This window comes from Schistocerca cancellata, chromosome 9 (genome assembly GCF_023864275.1).
Source record: "Schistocerca cancellata isolate TAMUIC-IGC-003103 chromosome 9, iqSchCanc2.1, whole genome shotgun sequence".
Classification (NCBI taxonomy): domain Eukaryota; kingdom Metazoa; phylum Arthropoda; class Insecta; order Orthoptera; family Acrididae; genus Schistocerca; species Schistocerca cancellata.
In genome coordinates this window covers 59,729,143-59,748,088 of record NC_064634.1, presented here as the reverse complement: position 1 = coordinate 59,748,088, position 18,946 = coordinate 59,729,143, and the positions used below count along the sequence as shown (strand labels likewise).

The 18,946-nt window shown below is 43.9% G+C and overlaps 1 protein-coding gene across 4 annotated transcripts in view; it reads right to left on the bottom strand.

The window, feature by feature from the left end:
- LOC126100793 (fatty acyl-CoA reductase wat-like) overlaps window positions 1-18,946 on the bottom strand; it is a 253,262-nt gene that overhangs the window by 65,324 nt on the left and 168,992 nt on the right. For all 4 annotated transcript variants that reach the window (XM_049911417.1, XM_049911416.1, XM_049911415.1 and 1 more), the window contains 2 exons: window positions 4,429-4,784; window positions 186-425 (listed from right to left, as the gene is read on the bottom strand). In XM_049911417.1, the coding sequence (XP_049767374.1) occupies window positions 186-425; window positions 4,429-4,761 (573 nt within the window). In that variant the 5' untranslated portion in view covers window positions 4,762-4,784. The remainder of the gene's footprint in view (window positions 1-185; window positions 426-4,428; window positions 4,785-18,946) is intronic.

Genomic DNA, 18,946 nt, shown 5'->3' with positions numbered 1-18,946 from the left:
AATACGGTGTATTACTTTCTGGACAACCCTTGTACAACATACTTGCACATACACTGCTGAGTCAAATGGTGCACCATGAATGATGGGAAAAATAGTGTGTAAATCAATACGGATCGGCCCACGTATATAGAATAGATTTTGAAAGGTAGGAAATGTGGATACAGTTGGAGCACTCTGAGACTGACCTTGAGTTTGGGCATGTCCCGGCAGAGGCGCAGCACCTCCATGGTGCCGCGGACGTTGATGGAGGCGGCGACCCTCATGGCCTCGTCGAACCTGACGGTGGCGGCCAGGTGGAAGACCACCGACACGTCCTGGCACAGCCGCGCGCGGTCCTCGGCGGACAGGCCCAGCCCGGGCTGCGACACGTCTCCAGCCACCGCCACCAGCCGGCGCCGCTGTTCCTCGCGCAGGTGCATGAACACCTGCCGAACGCCGCGCGTCACACCTTCAACTACTTGCCTCACGACTTCCTAAACTACACGTTTTAAACGAACTACCAAACCGAGGGATTGTATTGCTAGTCACGGTTCCTCTTGCCTCCCTTCGACCTTTACACTGACTTCTTCGGCCACTTTTAAGAATAACTTGTAACACAGCAGTTCTGTAGCCCATCAAATTTTTACCTTGCAATTTTACTTTTCTATGTATTTTTTGCACGAATAGAAAGTTTGTAAATAAGTCTGCTAAAGTCTGTATGACGAAATGGAATGCTTCCCCAGTGTAAAGTTAAATAAATGTTAGTTGTAAGCTAGTGTAAGAAAACACGCTGGCTTAGGCCGATACTATATTGTCAGAGAGTATAGTGAACTGGCAGTTGCATTATCTCTGGGCACGCAAGCGTGCCGTCGGTTGTGTACAGTGCAGAGTAGAGTTGGGCAACACGATTATTTTTCCCGGTTCGATTCCTACGATTCACGGTTCTTTCACCATTCATTCTAGTCTGCGATGGCACGATTCTTACGGAATGCAAAAAGTTCTACATCTTACTCACAGATGGCAGGACATGTCAAATTGTCAATGGGGTTACAATCGAACTGTGTCAAGATAAGATATGCCAGAAATAGTTTATTTATGAGTAAACATGCATACGACATTACAAGTGTGATTCTCGATTTATACGTGTAATACCTTAATTGATGAAAGGTCACGTTTCATTTGATTGCATCTATTGTTTTATTTCAGTAAAGGTGGTGCAAAATTACGTGGTATGCCAGTTTGGTTGTGTGGCTTGAACGTATCTAACTGCAGACGTCTGTTTTATAGTAAAAAAATCTAGCAGTGAGGCAGACGTGGTTTGGCTCATATCACCCTATTCAAATAAAGTTGAAAGCAAACAGTTAAATAAATATAAATTTTCATTTCCGAGATACCAGCGATCAGAGGAAACCATGTCTAACCTAAAACATATCTCGGATGATTGTTACTATTGGATGTACAGTAAGTCCAACGTGTTCGTATTTGGATAATGTTATACCGCCATCTCACAAAATTTTGATACACCTCTACTGTAACATCCAATAGTAACAAAGATTTACGAAATTGTGATAAAAAATACTTATTGTGTAAAATTAAGTTTTTTCAGGAAACACACCAATATAGATAAACTTAAAAATCAAAATCTTTATCTAAATATAAAATTCTATCCAAACTGTTAAAGCCATTCCCAAGAAACACGAAATTCGCGTTTTTATTTAAAAAATTATTTTGTGTAAAATCGCGTGCTGTAAGGAAAGACACCTATATACAGATAAAGATAAAAACCAAAACATTACTACATTCAATACGTACTAACAAAGTTTTGCGAGATGGCGTTATAAAAACATGTGAAATAGCGTTTTTATAATATAAAATTGGGTTTTTACGAATGGAACTATATAGGATATATATACTGTAAAACTGACTTTTTACGAAAGAATGGAACTATGTAGGTGAACTCAAAAAGCAAAAACAAGTCTAAATACAAAATTTCATTCAAATCGTTAGGGCCGTTCTCGAGATACGCGAAATATAATACATAATCCAAGTGCTATTGCTCGTGTGTAAAGAAGGTGTGTGTGTTTTGCATTGCCATTTGCTTCAGTAATGAATAAACATTTCTATTACATTCTGAGTAAAATTAAAGACTTTCCGGGTTCGATTCCCGGCGGAGTCAGGGATTTTCTCTGCCTCGTGAAGACTGGGTGTTGTGTGATGTCCTTAGGTTAGTTAGGTTTAAGTAGTTCTAAGTTCTAGGGGACTGATGACCATAGATGTTAAGTCCCATAGTGCTCAGAGCCATTTTGAAAATTAAAGACAGTAAACATTACAGTGAGTGACATTACTAGTTTTTGCATTTACATAACTGTTACTAGTGATGAGCATTCATTGTTCTTTGATTATTAATAATTGATTTCCACGAGCTGCTACCTAACTGAAAGGTATCTTTTTCACTGTGACGTATTCATTTGAAATCACGCTAGAGCGATATTACCAATTGTGTGCTGTTTACCATTGCAACAAAACCAATCATTCTTACGTAAGTTTTTCACGAGTAACAGACAGTGATTATAATGAAGTACTTTTGCTCACGTAGTGAGCTGCGACAGTTAATTTCCTATAATCACTAACTAAAATCATAACATTTCCAAATTTAAGTAATTACTGTAAATCCATTCGGCCAAAATTCATTTAACCCTAACCGAGGTTTCACTTTTTGTCGTCTGGTCTGGGGAGACCTGGGAGGCCAAGCATGACGAAAGTGGCGGCTGAGCACACGATCATCACCGAACGAGGCGCGCAAGAGATCTTTCACGCGTCTAGCAATATGGGATGGTTATAATAAAACCTCATGTCATTCCGAGCATGTGTGTCAATTTTTACCTCTCTGTCTACATCAGGGGCGGGCAGGAATCCTGCACGTGTGCGGTGCACTTGCACGCGTGCAGTTAACAGGTGTTCCGCGTGCACACAGGGGCAAGCTGGCCACCCGCTTATCTCCCCTCCCCACCATACCTTCTGTCCGCTCCTTCCTTTGTAATGCGTTTTGTTTCCTAGCTTGCTTTATTGAGTGAATGAATAAGGTTAGTAGGAGTGCTTGAAAGAAATCATGGTTTGAAAGAGTACCTACTGCCTACGATACGTTTTATTTAATTATCACAGGTGGATTATACAATACGTTTAATATCTGGAACAAAATTTCTACATACAGACAAACACAAACAGTTACGTAAATTTTCATCACTGATGTTTGCTCTTAACCGAGGCTTATTAATTCAGCAAATGGTTTTCCAGCTCTCGCTATATTAAGCGCAGTCTTATAACTTGCACTTACCGCTGGGCTATTATTGTTGTCGTCCTGAAAACTTTAAAACAGTGCTCCATAAAATGTTAAATCAGTTAGATGAGAGACATGACGAGAGAAAGTCGCAGATCTCTCGTGACAACAGCAACTACGACAAATTGAAATGGCTCTGAGCACTATGGACTTATCTGCTGTGGTCATCAGTCCCCTAGACTAAGAACTACTTAAACCTATGGGCCGGCCGCGGTGGTCTCGCGGTTCTAGGCACTACAGTCTGGAACCGCGCGACCGCTACGGTCGCAGGTTCGAATCCTGCCTCGGGCATGGATGTGTGTGATGTCCTTAGGTTAGTTAGGTTTAAGTAGTTCTAAATTCTAGGGGACTGGTGACCACAGATGTTAAGTCCCATAGTGCTCAGAGCCATTTATTTGAGCTTAAACCTAACTAACCTAAGGACATGACACACATCCATGCCCGAGGCAGGATTCGAACCTGCGACCATAGCGGTCGCGCGGTTCCAGACTGTAGTGCCTAGAACCGCTCGGCCACCCCGGCCGGCCAACTACGACAGATTCATCTGGTATCGTCAGATCGCTCTTCTTAAGCTGTCAATTCCCCATCCGCTCAGAATCCGACAATAAATTGTACTCGTCCTTGTGAAATTTATTATAATGGCCTTCAATACTAAAGTTCCGTTGACCAGCGAGAATACTGCCACATATTAAACATTTCGAATTTTCACGTTTTTGCACAAAGGAAAAATGATTCTCCCATTACTTTTTAAAAGATAGCAAATCTCCACTTCTCCGTTTCTTGAAATACAACGTTCACTACATAGTGCTCGCTTCGCATCAACGCCCGCAGCTTAGCCTGGCACTACACTGCCGCAACCTGCCGGCTGCCGCCACAGCCCCGGTCGACGCCTGCACGCGAGCAGCACACGTGCAGCGCTGTGCGCTCATGAGCCGCGTGCAACGTTTGCCCGCCCCTGGTCTACATCATTCGGTGGTGTATTAAGTTTTCGAATTTGTACTGACTTTTTGATGACCCTGTATATCGATATATCGGATTCGCGATATTTTAAAAAGCTCGCCAGTACTATGTTAGGGTGTAGGCAGCAGACTGGCGCCCGTGCGGCGGCTCACCGAGTCTTTGAACATGTCGTCTATGCGCTGCTCGACGGTGCGGCCCTTCTTTGAGCGGATGACGGCGTAGACGGTGTGGACGGCCGGGCAGCAGCGCAGCAGCTTCTCGACGAGCACCTTGCCCATGAAGCCGGTGGCGCCCGTCACCAGCACGCAGCGGCCGCGGAAGAACTGCTGCACGGCGCTGGCGCCGCCCACCTGGCCGAGCGCGCTGGCGCCCGCCGGGTCCGACGTGGCGCCGCCCTTGTCGCAGCGGGGGCCGCCCCCGGCCGCCGCCGCCGCCGCCGCCTCCGCGCCCTCCGACACCACCGGCTGGTAGTCGCTGCGCGTCATCCTCGCCACGGCCGTCTCGCCACCTGCGACACACACCCCGCGGTTGTAGTTTCGTGCCGCCGACAGCTCTTGACTTTTACGCTTAAGGGGCTCCGGAAAGGCTCACAATCATGAAAAGTTCAATTTTTACTTTTTTGCGTTTTCTGAATCTGCAGACTAATACCTTTTAATAGATATACAGGGTGATTCAAAAAGAATACCACAACTTTAAAAATGTATATTTAATGAAAGAAACATAATATAACCTTCTGTTATATATCATTACAAAGAGTATTTAAAAAAGTTTTTTTCACTCAAAAACAAGTTCAGAGATGTTCAATATGGCCCCCTCCAGACACTCGAGCAATATCAACCCGATACTCCAACTCGTTCCACACTCTCTGTAGCATACCAGTCGTAACAGTTTGGATAGCTTCTGTTATTTCTCGTTTCAAATCATCAATGGTGGCTGGGAGAGGTGGCCGAAACACCATATCCTTAACATACCCCCATAAGAAAAAATCTCAGGGGGTAAGAACAGGGCTTCTTGGAGGCCAGTGATGAAGTGCTCTGTCACGGGCTGCCTGGCGGCCGATCCATCGCCTCGGGTAGTTGACGTTCAGGTAGTTACGGACAGGTAAGTGCCAATGTGGTGGCGCTCCATCCTGCTGAAATATGAATTGTTGTGCTGCTTGTTCGAGCTGAGGGAACAGCCAAATCTCTAACATCTCCAGATACTGTAGTCCAGTTGCAGTAGCACCTTCGAAGAAAAAGGGACCAAAAACTTTATTGGCTGAAATGGCACAGAAAACGTTCACCTTAGTCGAGTCACGTTCATACTGAGTTGTTTCCCGCGGATTCTCGTTGATTCACTTTTGCCGTACTCAATAACACAAAAAGCTTTCTGTTGAGCGGTCGCCATCTTAGCATCAACTGACGCTGACGCCTAGTCAACAGCGCCTCAAGCGAACAAATGTTCAACTAAATGAAACTTTATAGCTGCCTTAATTCGCCGACAGATAGTGCTTAGCTCTGCCTTTTGTCATTGCAGAGTTTTAAATTCCTAAAGTTGTGGTATTCTTTTTGAATCACCCTGTATAATTTATTCAATTCCGAAGACTACAACTATTTTTAATTTTTTTTTAAATTTGTTCTACATGGGCGTGACCCACTGTGGCGCTGTTAAACTGCTGTCAAATGGTGTTATTATTAACGTCCGTGTTCATCGGGTACATTTTAGTGATGTGAGATAAAGTATGTGTTGTGGCTAACCTGTGATGGTTCAATATATATCGCTGTTGAAAAAGTGTATTCACGGAAAAACTCAAAACCCCAATGAAAGTGTAAGTAGTGTTACATGGTCGAGAATCCCCAAGACTGTATTTGTTGGAATAGAAACACTTCACTTTGGTGTGTATGATGCTGTTGCGACTTTCAATGATGGCAACATTGTAAGGTGCAAGGTATTTAGAAATATGGGAATGAAGATAGGTTCTAACATGGTATGAGCGATGCTTGCTTTAGACAAGGAACGCCTTCGGGCTGCAGACAGGGCTGTAAAGAGTCTAGAAATACAAGCAAGAGTAAACAGGAGGAGGAACAAGAGGAAGCTGGAGGAGGAGTTTGCAGAGGATGAAGATAATCCATCCTATGGACCTGGAATGCACTAAAAAGTTAATCCACTCTTTGTCGCTCGATTCCCAAAACTTTTATTTTCTCATACTAATTACATGTTTTCTAAGGATCTTCCAAACATATTTGTTTCAAACTTTCAGTAAATGTTACACAGTACCTTCTGCATAATTTAACACAGCCTTTTTCCAAAAAAACTGTATATTTTTGAATATATAAATAAAAAATTGCAAAAAAAAAATGTTGTGAATCTTAATCACAATTGAAAAAAAATCATCTTTAATAACTGAACTAAAATTTTGTAAAATCCCTGTGTTAAGTTGTAGCCCATATTCCAATAAATAATCTGTAAAAAGTTCAACTTCCTACCTCAAATACTTTGTGAGGAAAGATGTAATTTATAAGCGTTATTTTAACATTGCAAGTATAGGGCGTTCTGGAGCCCCTTAAGCCATCTGCACACGGACCGTGCATCCGAACGTTGAGCGTTGAGCGTGCCGAGTTTCTGACGTCATAGCGTGGAATAGCAACGTGGACGGTGCACCAGTCCCGCCCATTCACCCCCCTCCACACCAATCCATATCCTAAGCTCCGCCCATGGTCTGCCGCATGTTCCAACATCAAAGTTGTTCGTATCACAGATATGCCAGTCATAACAAGGGAGAAAATCAGTAGTTCGTACGAAATACAGTTTTTCCGGTACCAAAAAAATGGTTCAAATGGCTCTGAGCACTATGGGACTCAACATCGTAGGTCATAAGTCCCCTAGAACTTAGAACTACTTAAACCTAACTAACCTAAGGACATCACACACACCCATGCCCGAGGCAGGATTCGAACCTGCGACCGTAGCAGTCCCGCAGTTCCGGACTGCAGCGCCAGAACCGCTAGACCACCGCGGCCGGCTTTTCCGGTACCATTGTGAAAAGAAATGGAAATACGTTAATTGAATATGCGAGTTGGAAAATTATCGATAAGAATGAAAAATAAAAATGGCATCCACACTGTCTTTTTTATTTCATGAGCTTTCATCTGCACTATATAAAAAAATCTGATATTTGTTAAGTGCAGTGAGCGCAAATTTCCGTCACCTCGCGTAGTGTAAGAAATTCTGTTGGGAAATATTAATTGGTAGTATCGCCAATGATGCTGTCCATTATCTCGATTGTCTAAAGTAAATGTTGTGCATAAACAAGGCAAAGTCGATGTCTTGGTTTGTTTCTGATTGCCTCATTAAGACTAAAGAATATAAGGGTGGGATAATGTAGAAATGCGTAATGCAAGCAGTCAGATATTTATACAGTGACATTCTTCATTAATATTTACCTGTGTAATGGGTGACTTTTTACTTGTGAACTCTTGTGACTGCTTGCTTGTAGCAGACACGAGATTACTTTGAGTTTTTCTTCAGTGTTTCAGAGCATCAGAACTGCCTATTGTTAAACATATGTACATAATTTCGTCAGTGTCATTCCAACACATCGTACTTTAATGTCTGTTAGATATCAGTTTTGACAGCAGTTGGCCACAACAGTCAAGATTAGGTACCTTGTGTATGATAACTTTATTGAGAGTGCATATCTATGTTTCATTTTGATAGTATTACACAAACTGCTAAGAAGTACTAACAGCACAAAACAAAAATCGACGAACAAAAACATGACAGCGACGAGGACTACCAAAGATCATATTGATGCGCTCTTGGCTGGTGTGGCGGGGGGTAGGTGTGGAGCGGGGTAAATGGGCGGGGCTTGTGCAAATGTCCGGGGCTGTCGCTAACGTTTCCTGGAATAGCACGTTCGGGAGTCTTTCCGAACGTGCAGAGCAATATCTGGCATGTCAGATATTCCGAGCGTGCGTCTGAGCGTTGACCAATGAGATGGCACAACACCACCTACGTCACAAGCACGCCGTCTCCCTTCAGTACTGAGTTGTGAGCCGCCATATTGGCATTATTTCAAGCCTATATGTATACATGCCGTTTGTGAGCACCAGCAAATTGAGAATCACTGGAAAACCCGTTGTTAACTGTGTGATTCGTTCCAATAAAATAATGAGAAACATCGTATTCGTGGCAAAAGAGTTATTGTAACTTGTGTATTATGAGAGTGGGCTATTTGAAGGCAGCGACACACTGAAGATCCACCCAAAAGCATTGTTCTTTGTACAATTTGTTATAATTAAATTTCAATTAGTAACATATCTACGATTAAGGTTGTCTGCAAGACCAAACCTACAATGATTGGACATCAAAGGCATGTTATCGGTGTAGCGTAATGAATAGTGTCACTGCCCGTTGTTGAGTTGTTACAGGGGGCGGTGGTCCGTGTCATGACACTACCAAACTTTTTTTTTTCCTAACATTCGCGTTTTTATTGTGTTCTGATACTTTATTATTAGTTTAATATAAGTAAATACTATGATAGTTGATGTTATGTAAATATAAGTTCACCTTTTTTTTAGGGGTGACTTTGTTCTATTGGTTTAATCTAAAGGACAGCTTGCGCTACTTGTATAAAGATATTTTGCTCCTTTTTCTTTTGCGCTTCGTAATTCACATGTTGCAAAGATTCTGCTAATGGGTAGGAACACTGATCAAATAAGACTGACCTTGGGGTTTTTACTAAAATGTGGGAATGATGAAATAATGATTATCTTATGCGGAGAAGTATTACAAATTTGTACCGCACTGTTTGTAATGGAACTTTTATAAGCCCGTGTCGTTATTGATTGGACATGGTACTTTCCTTTTCGTGGACGATGGAGGAAATGCGCATTTTAATAGAGCTAATGTGGGAATTTTACGCCCGCCCGTTGAGTAAACAATGTGATTTACGAACTACAAACATCCCTCAACTGCCGCTGGAGTGCGTTGCGATCGCGTATACCACGTTGGGGCCCACGTACCGTATGCACAAGTCGCATCGTTCCTGAGCGTTCAGCAGCACGTTGAACTTTGTTAACGTTCGACAGCACGGTCCGTGTGCCGACGGCTTTAGGTCACAAAAGTCGTGCCATAGCTATGGCCGTAGTATCGCGTAGACACGTTACAAAAGGGCAGTCATTTGTACTCAAATGTTTCGTGTGGAAAGATCTCGAACGTAATTATCGCCTCCCGACGGAAATCAAGAGGCTTTGAACTCGGAATGGTACACTACTGGCCATAAAAATTGCTACACCAAGAAGAAATGCAGATGATAAACGGGTATTCAATGGACAAGTATATTATACTACAACTGACAACTTTCACGCAATTTGGGTGCATAGATCCTGGGAAACCAGTACCCAGAACAACCACCTCCGGCCGTAACAACGGCCTTGATACGCCTGGGCATTGAGTCAAACAGAGCTTGGTTGGCGTGTACAGGTACAGCTGCCCATGCAGCTTCAACACGATACCACAGTTCATCAAGAGTAGTGACTGGCGTATTGTGGCGAGCCAGTTGCTCGGCCACCATTGACCAGACGTTTTCAATTGGTGAGTGATCTGGAGAATGTGCTGGCCAGGGCGGCAGTCGAACATTTTCTGTATCCAGAAAGGCCCATACAGGACCTGCAACATGCGGTCGTGCATTATCCTGCTGAAATGTAGGGTTTCGCAGGGATCGAATGAAGGGTAGAGCCACGGGTCGTAACACATCTGAAATGTAACGTCCACTGTTCAAAAGTGCCGTCAATGCTAACAAGAGGTGACCGAGAGGTGTAACCAATGGCAGCCCATACCACCACGCCGGGTGATACGCCAGTATGGCGATGAAGAACACACGCTTCCAATGTGCGTTCACAGCAATGTCGCCAAACACGGATGCGACCATCATTATGCTGTAAACAGAACCTGGATTCACCCGAAGAAATGACGTATTGCCATTCGTGCACCCAGGTTCGTCGTTGAGTACACCATCGCAGGCGGTCCTGTCTGTGATGCAGCGTCAAGGGTAACCGCAGCCATGGTCTCCGAGCTGATAGTCCATGCTGCTGCAAACGTCGTCGAACTGTTCGTGCAGATGGTTGTTGTCTTGCAAACGGCCCCGTCTGATGTCTCAGGGATCGAGACGTGGCTGCACGATCCGTTACAGCCATGCGGAAAAGATGCCTGTCGTCTCGAGTGCTAGTGATACGAGGCTGTTGCGATCCAGCACGGCGTTTCGTTTTACCCTCTTGAACCCACCGATTCCATATTCTGCTTACAGTCATTGGATCTCGACCAACGCGAGCAGCAATGTCGCGTTACGATAAACCTCAAACGCGATAGGCTACAATCCGACCTTAATCAAAGTCGAAAACGTGATGGTACGCATTTCTCCTCCTTACACGAGGGATCACAACAACGTTTCACCAGGCAAACGCCGGTCAACTGCTGTTTGTGTATGAGAAATCGGTTGGAAACTTTCCTCGTGTCAGCACGTTATAGGTGTCGCCACCGGCGCCAACCTTGTGTGAATGCTCTGAAAAGCTAATCATTTGCACATCACAGCATCTTCTTCCTGTCGGTTAAATTTCGCTTCTGTAGCACGTCATCTTCGTGGTGTAGCAATTTTAATGGCCAGTAGTGTAGTTGCAACTATACGCCTCGGACACTCCATATCGGAATTCGTTAGGTAATTCGGTGTTCTGCGATCCACAGTGTCAAGAGTGTGCCTGAGAATACCAAATTTCACCACGGACAACGCAGTGACCGACGGCCTTCACTTAACGGCCGAGAGCAGCAGCGTTTGCGTAGAGTTTGAAGTGCTAACAGACAAGCCACTCTGCGTGAAATATCCGTAGAAATCACTTCGGGATGTACGACGAATGTGTCTGCTCGGTCATTCCGGCTATGGCTGCAGACCTCGACGCGAGTACCTGTGTCAACAACATGACTTCGCCTGCATCGCCTCTCGTGCTCGTGACCGTACCGGTTGGACCCTAGATGACTGGATAACCGTGGTCTGGTCAGATCAGTCCCGATCAGTTGGTAAGAGCTGATGGTAGGGTTCGAGTGTGGCGCAGACCACACGAAGCGATGGACACAAGTTACCAACAAGGCACTGTGCAAACTGGTGGCCGCTCTTTAATGGTGCGGGCTGTGTTCACAAGGAATGTACGGGTCCTCTGGTCCAGCTGACTGGAAATGTTATGTTCGACTACTTGGAGACCGTTTGTTGCCATTCTTGGACTTCATTTTCCCAAACAACGATGTCATCTCACTGGGCCACAGTTGTTCGCGATTGGTTTGAAGAACTTTCTGGACAGTTCGATGAGATGATTTGGCCACCCAGATCTCCCAACATGAATCCCACGGAACATTTACGGGACATAACCGAGAGGTCAGTTCGTGCACAAAATCCTGCACCGGCAACACTTTCGCTATTATGGACGGCTGTAGAGGCAGCATCGCTCATTATATCTGCAGCGGCCTTCCAACGACTTCTTGAGTTCTTGCCGCTTTGAGTTTCTGCACTGCGCCGGGAAAATGCGGGTCTCACACGATATTAGAGTGTATCCTACGATCGTTGTCACCTCAGTGTAAACATTTCGCTAATCAGTCGAAACACTCATCACAGTCTTTCACTTCTGATATAACATTACAAGTGGCTCCATAATGCTGTATTTACATGGAATGGACTGGGTCCTGTGTTCAAAACTGAGCCGAACATTGACTGGAAATACATTCCTGGAAATTGAAATAAGAACACCGTGAATTCATTGTCCCAGGAAGGGGAAACTTTAAAACTTTATTGACACATTCCTGGGGTCAGATACATCACATGATCACACTGACAGAACCACAGGCACACAGATACAGGCAACAGAGCATGCACAATGTCGGCACTAGTACAGTGTATATCCACCTTTCGCAGCAATGCAGGCTGCTATTCTCCCATGGAGACGTTCGTAGAGATGCTGGATGTAGTCCTGTGGAACGGCTTGCCATGCTATTTCCACCTGGCGCCTCAGTTGGACCAGCGTTCGTGCTGGACGTGCAGACAGCGTGAGACGACGCTTCATCCAGTCCCAAACATGCTCAATGGGGGACAGATCCGGAGATCTTGCTGGCCAGGGTAGTTGACTTACACCTTCTAGAGCACGTTGGGTGGCACGGGATACATGCGGACGTGCATTGTCCTGTTGGAACAGCAAGTTCCCTTGCCGGTCTAGGAATGGTAGAACGATGGGTTCGATGACGGTTTGGATGTACCGTGCACTATTCAGTGTCCCCTCGACGATCACCAGTGGTGTACGGCCAGTGTAGGAGATCGCTCCCCACACCATGATGCCGGGTGTTGGCCCTGTGTGCCTCGGTCGTATGCAGTCCTGATTGTGGCGCTCACCTGCACGGCGCCAAACACGCATACGACCATCATTGGCACCAAGGCAGAAGCGACTCTCATCGCTGAAGACGACACGTCTCCATTCGTCCCTCCATTCACGCCTGTCGCGACACCACTGGAGGCGGGCTGCACGATGTTGGGGCGTGAGCGGAAGACGGCCTAACGGTGTGCGGGACCGTAGCCCAGCTTCATGGAGACGGTTGCGAATGGTCCTCGCCGATACCCCAGGAGGAACAGTGTCCCTAATTTGCTGGGAAGTGGCGGTGCGGTCCCCTACGGCACTGCGTAGGATCCTACGGTCTTGGCGTGCATCCGTGCGTCGCTGCGGCCCGGTCCCAGGTCGACGGGCACGTGCACCTTCCGCCGACCACTGGCGACAACATCGATGTACTGTGGAGACCTCACGCCCCACGTGTTGAGCAATTCGGCGGTACGTCCACCCGGCCTCCCGCATGCCCACTATACGCCCTCGCTCAAAGTCCGTCAACTGCACATACGGTTCCGTCCACGCTGTCGCGGCATGCTACCAGTGTTAAAGACTGCGATGGAGCTCCGTATGCCACGGCAAACTGGCTGACACTGACGGCGGCGGTGCACAAATGCTGCGCAGCTAGCGCCATTCGACGGCCAACACCGCGGTTCCTGGTGTGTCCGCTGTGCCGTGCGTGTGATCATTGCTTGTACAGCCCTCTCGCAGTGTCCGGAGCAAGTATGGTGGGTCTGACACACCGGTGTCAATGTGTTCTTTTTTCCATTTCCAGGAGTGTATAACATTACAAGTGGCACCATAATGCTGTATTTACATGGAATGGACTGGGTCCTCGGGTCAAAACTGAGCCGAACATTGACTGGAAATAGTTATGTTCGGCTACTTGGAGACTATTTACAGCAATTCACGGGCTTCATGCTCCCAAAAAACGACGCATCATTTCACCGGGCCACAGTTGTTCCCGATTACATTGAAGAACATTCTGGACAGTTCGATGGGATGATTTGGTCATCCAGATCGCCCGACGTGAATCCCATGGAACATTTATGGGACATAACCGAGAGGTCAGTTCGTGCACACAATCCTACACCAGTTACACTTTCGCAATTATGGACGGCTGTAGAGGCAGCATGGCTCAATATTAATGCAGGGGACTTGTTGAGTCCATGTTACAGCGAGTTGCTGCGCCAAGCCGGACAAAATGAGACGGAACACGATACTACAACGTACTGCTTGACTTTCCTCACCTCGTTGTATATGAAAGGCAATGTTCTGACTGACTGACCCATCATCGCCCAGCCAAAACCCATAAGAATAGAAAATTGACATCTGGATAGGGTGTCGATCTTATACTGTAGGTGTCGTTTAGGAAGAGATTTTTCGATATTCCACCCTTAAGTATACTGTAGGTGTCGTTTAGGAAGAGATTTTTCGATATTCCACCCTTAAGTAGTTGAAACAAGGGATAAAAGGCTTTTCGAAAATACGTCTCAATCAAGACAGCTTGGAACTCGTCCTACAAAAATTGTTATTTTTTGTCTCGGTCATAAATAAAGAAACACATATTTCATCACTTTTGGTAACTTAAGTCCTATGGGAGTGAAATAGTGGGTGATTTTTTATCTTGAAAGTAAATCATTATTAAAGAACTGGTAAGGTAGTTTAAAAGTTACACCTTTGAAAATTGGTATCTGATTTTTTGGTTACAAATAAAAAAAACATGATATATTTCAGTATTCAATCATTTTCTAGCGAAATCTATGAAACTTTGAATTTAGCTTCTGAGTAAAAAAACATAATATTTTTCATTTTTTTAAATTCAACCCCTATGGTTCTGAAATGAGGGATGAAAGTTTCTATGAAAATATTTCATTATGCAAGCATTTTTGAAGCTAAATCTATAAATATGTTTGCCTTCTGTGCTAGAAATAAAAAATATGTACTTCTCGGTTTTTGGAAATTCAACCCTTAAGAGGGTGAAATGGATGGTGGATGTTTTATGGAAATTTTTCATTGTGCAAGCTTTTTTAATCTATGAAAACTGGTATTTTTCTTCTCTGTTAAAAAAAACAAGTGTTTCACCGTTTTTGCACAGTCCAAGAGGGTGCAATAGGGGATAAAAACTATTTAGTTAGGTGAAATAATTTTTAAAGCTAAATCTTTGAAAATTTACATTTCGCTTCTCGGTTACATGTAAAGGAACATGTGTTACGGAATGAAAATTTGTATGGAAACATCACCACAAAAACCGAAAAGACATCATTAACAAAATTCCTGGATTCCAGCTGCCAGAACAGCTTTTTGTTCAGAAGTATATTTTGAAATGACTTTGATTTTAGGGCCTTAATTAGCGCAAAAACTTTGAAACGTGTTGCATGACTCATAGGTCTTACAGAAGCTCGAAATACAATGCGAGATGCTTTTAATAGTTTCCACAACGACACACTATCTGGAAATATGGCAGAGAATCTCAAGAGATTCTGATCGCATGGATAGTAGACCAGAGGTAAGACACAGTCAATACCTTCATTTCGCGATAGCGATGGTAATTTTTCTGATGACAGTCCCATAAAAGCGGAGTTACTGATCACGATTTTCTGAAATTCCTTTACCTAGGAAGACGAAGTATATATTCTAGGATTCCAATCAAGAACAGCTGGAATATGAGAAACTTTGTTACTGAACACGGTTTTCTGAAATTCCTTCACCGAGGAAGACGAATTATACAGGGTGAAAAGTATTTAAACCGACAAACTCTGGGAGGTTGTAGGGAACATCAAAACAAATATTTTTCCCTAACATCATTTTTTTCTATGAGGATTATTTAAGCCGGTGGAGGCCGTATTACGCTCTTCAGTTGTTAGCGGCCGTATTACGATGTTCAGTTGTTAGAGGGCGTATTACGGTCTTCAATTGTAGGCGACTGCTGTCCACCAGTGTAGTAGTGCAATTTGGTTATTGATATCGACATGGGATCTCGGACTGATTCCATATATCAAGATTTTCAGAAGGATTATGATACCGTTGCTCACAAGCGGCTTCTAATCAGACTGCGTGCGTATGGAATATCGTCTCAATTGTGTGGCTAGATTCGTAATTTCCTGTCAGAAAGGTCACAGTTCGTAGTAAGTGACGGAAAGTCATCGAGTAAAACAGGAGTGATATCTGGCGTTCACCAAAGAAGTATTATAGACCGTTCGTGGTATCTAATCTGTATAAATGATTCAGGAGATAATCTGTGCAGCCGTCTTAGACTGTTGACACATAATGCTGTCAGTTACCGTCAAATAAATATATTAGAAGATCGAAATCAATTGCAAAATGATTTAGACAAGATAGGTATGTGGTGGGAAAACTGGGAATCGACCGTAAATAATGAAAAATTGTAAGGTCTTAAGCTTGAATACTAAAAGGGACCCGTAAAATTTAGGCTAAACGATAAATTGCACAAATCTGAACGCTGTCAGTTCAGCTAAATACCAAGACATGACAATTACGAACAACCTAAACTGGAAAGATCACACAAATAACGTTGTAGGTAAAGCGAAACAAACACTGCGTTTTATTGGCAAAAGGCTTAGAACATGCAACAGGTCTGTTTCTGAGATTGGCTACGCTGTTCTTGCTCGTCCTCTGGTATGGTACTAATCTGTGGTATGGAGTCCTTACCAAACAATATTCACAGATGACGTCGAAAAAGTGCAAAGAAGGGTAGCTCATTTTCTGCTATCGCGAAATAGGGGAGAGAATGTCACGGGTATGATACGCGGGTTGGGATGGCGATCGTTGAAACAAAGGCGTTTTTCGCTGCGACGAGATCTTTTCTTGTAATTTCAATCACATAATTTCTCCTCCGAACGCTAAAATGTTCTGTTGACGCTCACTTACAGAGGGTGAAATGATCATCGTAGTACAGAGCTCATACAGGAAGTTTTTAAGTGTTCGTTTTTGCCTGGCGCTGTTCGAAAGTGGAACGGCAGAGAAATAGTATGAAAGTGTTTCGTAGAACCGTGTGCCAGGAACTTAAGGAGAGCCGGAGGTGGTCAAATCCAAAAAATTACGATTTTTTTTTTTGCTACCGAAAATTAATTGGAACATTCCTATTTAATGTAAACTTTGAATTATTGTTCTACTCGCCCTAGAAGTGGAGTTATTACCATTTTCCCCCACGCCTGCAGAGGAAATGGGCGGCCGCTGAATGCATCTAACACCCTCTCGTGACTTCCTGTCGAATTGCTTGGGATTTTCTCGGCCTGTTACGCATATTGCGCCTTATGTTACGCATACAGCGAGTGTGCAAGGGTTGGCTACATTGTTTTCTGTGACAAATATTACCCGTATTTCCTTACAGCTTACGCCGGCCGGAGTGGCCGAGCGGTTAAAGGCGCTACAGTCTGGAACTGCACGACCGCTAGGGTCGCAGGTTCGAATCCTGCCTCGGGCATGGATGTGTGTGATGTCCTCAGGTTAGTTAGGTTTAAGTAGTTCTAAGTTCTAGGGGACTTATGACCACAGCAGTTGAGTCCCATAGTGCTCAGAGCCATTTGAACCTTACAGCTTACTCCTATTTTCCTCAGAATTTCGAACATCTTGCTCCATTTAATATTGTCGTACACTTTTGTTCTGGTTACGATGCCACGTTTTAGTAACCGTGTATATAAGAAGAGGAAGAACGCAGGGAAAAGAAAATTAACACTAATACCAAGTTGCGGTACTACAATGAATAAGAGCGCGGAACATAGTCTCTTTGCTGTTTACCGTTTCGAATTAGTTCAGTGTTGCGCCTGTTGTTGGTAGTATTATACTTCTTGTGTGAAGCGGGTAATATGCAGTATGTACAAGAATCAGGAGGGAACAATAAAACCAATTTTTCATGACTTAACACAGCCAGAATTGTTACACAAATGTCTACACGGAAAGACGCAGAATCCTAATGAGAGCGTGAACAATTTGATTTGGAAAGTGATTCCTAAAAGAGTGTTTGTAACCATGAAAACACTGCACCTTGGCATTTACGATGCAATACCAACCTACAACCAAGGGATTAGTGTGAAGTGTGAAGTTCTGAAGGCATTAGGATTTACAACTGGGGTGAACACTGTACGAGCACTAAGAAATATTGACAGAGAAAGGATAAGAGTAGCAGAAAGAAGAGAAAGGCATATGACATATGATGGAACAACAGGCCAGAAAAGAAGACAGAAGAGGAAGCTTTTGGAGGATGAAGAAGAAGACCCTGATAATCCATCCTATAGTGCAGGGATGTATTGAGAAACTTTGACAGCCATTGATAGCCATTTCCCATAAATTAGAATTTTTCGAATATAAGGAACATTTTCTCAAAATACACTCAAGCTAGAGAGATGAAATTTTTATACAGCACTCCTAGTGGTCAAACTTACATTGTAACACAGCCATTTGGCAATATGTTCAGTAGTTTCATTTCAGTTTAATTATAAAGCAATTATTTGTAAAAAAAATTCGGTCATTAATAAAAAAAATTGGAAGGAAACGAGAAAAGATACTCCAAAATGCCTCTGTCATAACTGCAATACTAAACCACCCTAAATGTAAAAAAAATTCAAATTTTTCTATTTGGTAGTTTATTCATAAATGTTCCTCAAACTTAGTGATTTTAACATGGGCAGCATAGGCACCTCCGGCTCCCCTTAAAGTATGAATTGCAGAGTAGTCGTGCAGATGTTATGAGGAGTACCTGTAATTAGATCATCGATAAACTTAACACTAAAATTGGTGACCACGAAGTAGATGATGTCGGGGCTTTCTGCTATCCTGGACGCAAAATAACGTGTGAGGATGATGCAAGGGGGATATAAAAAATACACTAGTACATACAAAGAGGGCATTCCTTGCCAAGAGAGGTCTACTGGTATCAAACATAGGTGTAAATTTGCGAAAGAAATTTCTGAGGATTTACGGTTGGAGCAAAGAATTGTACAGAGGACGGAGGTGACTCATGGACTGTGTGGCGCTGTAGAAAGATGTTGAAAAGTAAATGGAGTGATAAGAAATTAGGCACTTCTGCACAGAATCTGTAGAGAAAGGAGCGTTTGGAAAACACTGACAAGAAGAGGGGGTTGGATGACAGGACCTGTGTTAAGACATATGGAATAACATCCATGTTACTAGAGGGTAGCTGCAGAAGGTAGCGTCCTCACAGAATACTATGGTCGGTAGATGTACACATGGAGAGAGCGGTATTGTTGGAGGGGGGGAGGGGGAGGGGGGCGGCCGCAGGCAGGCACTGTAGGGG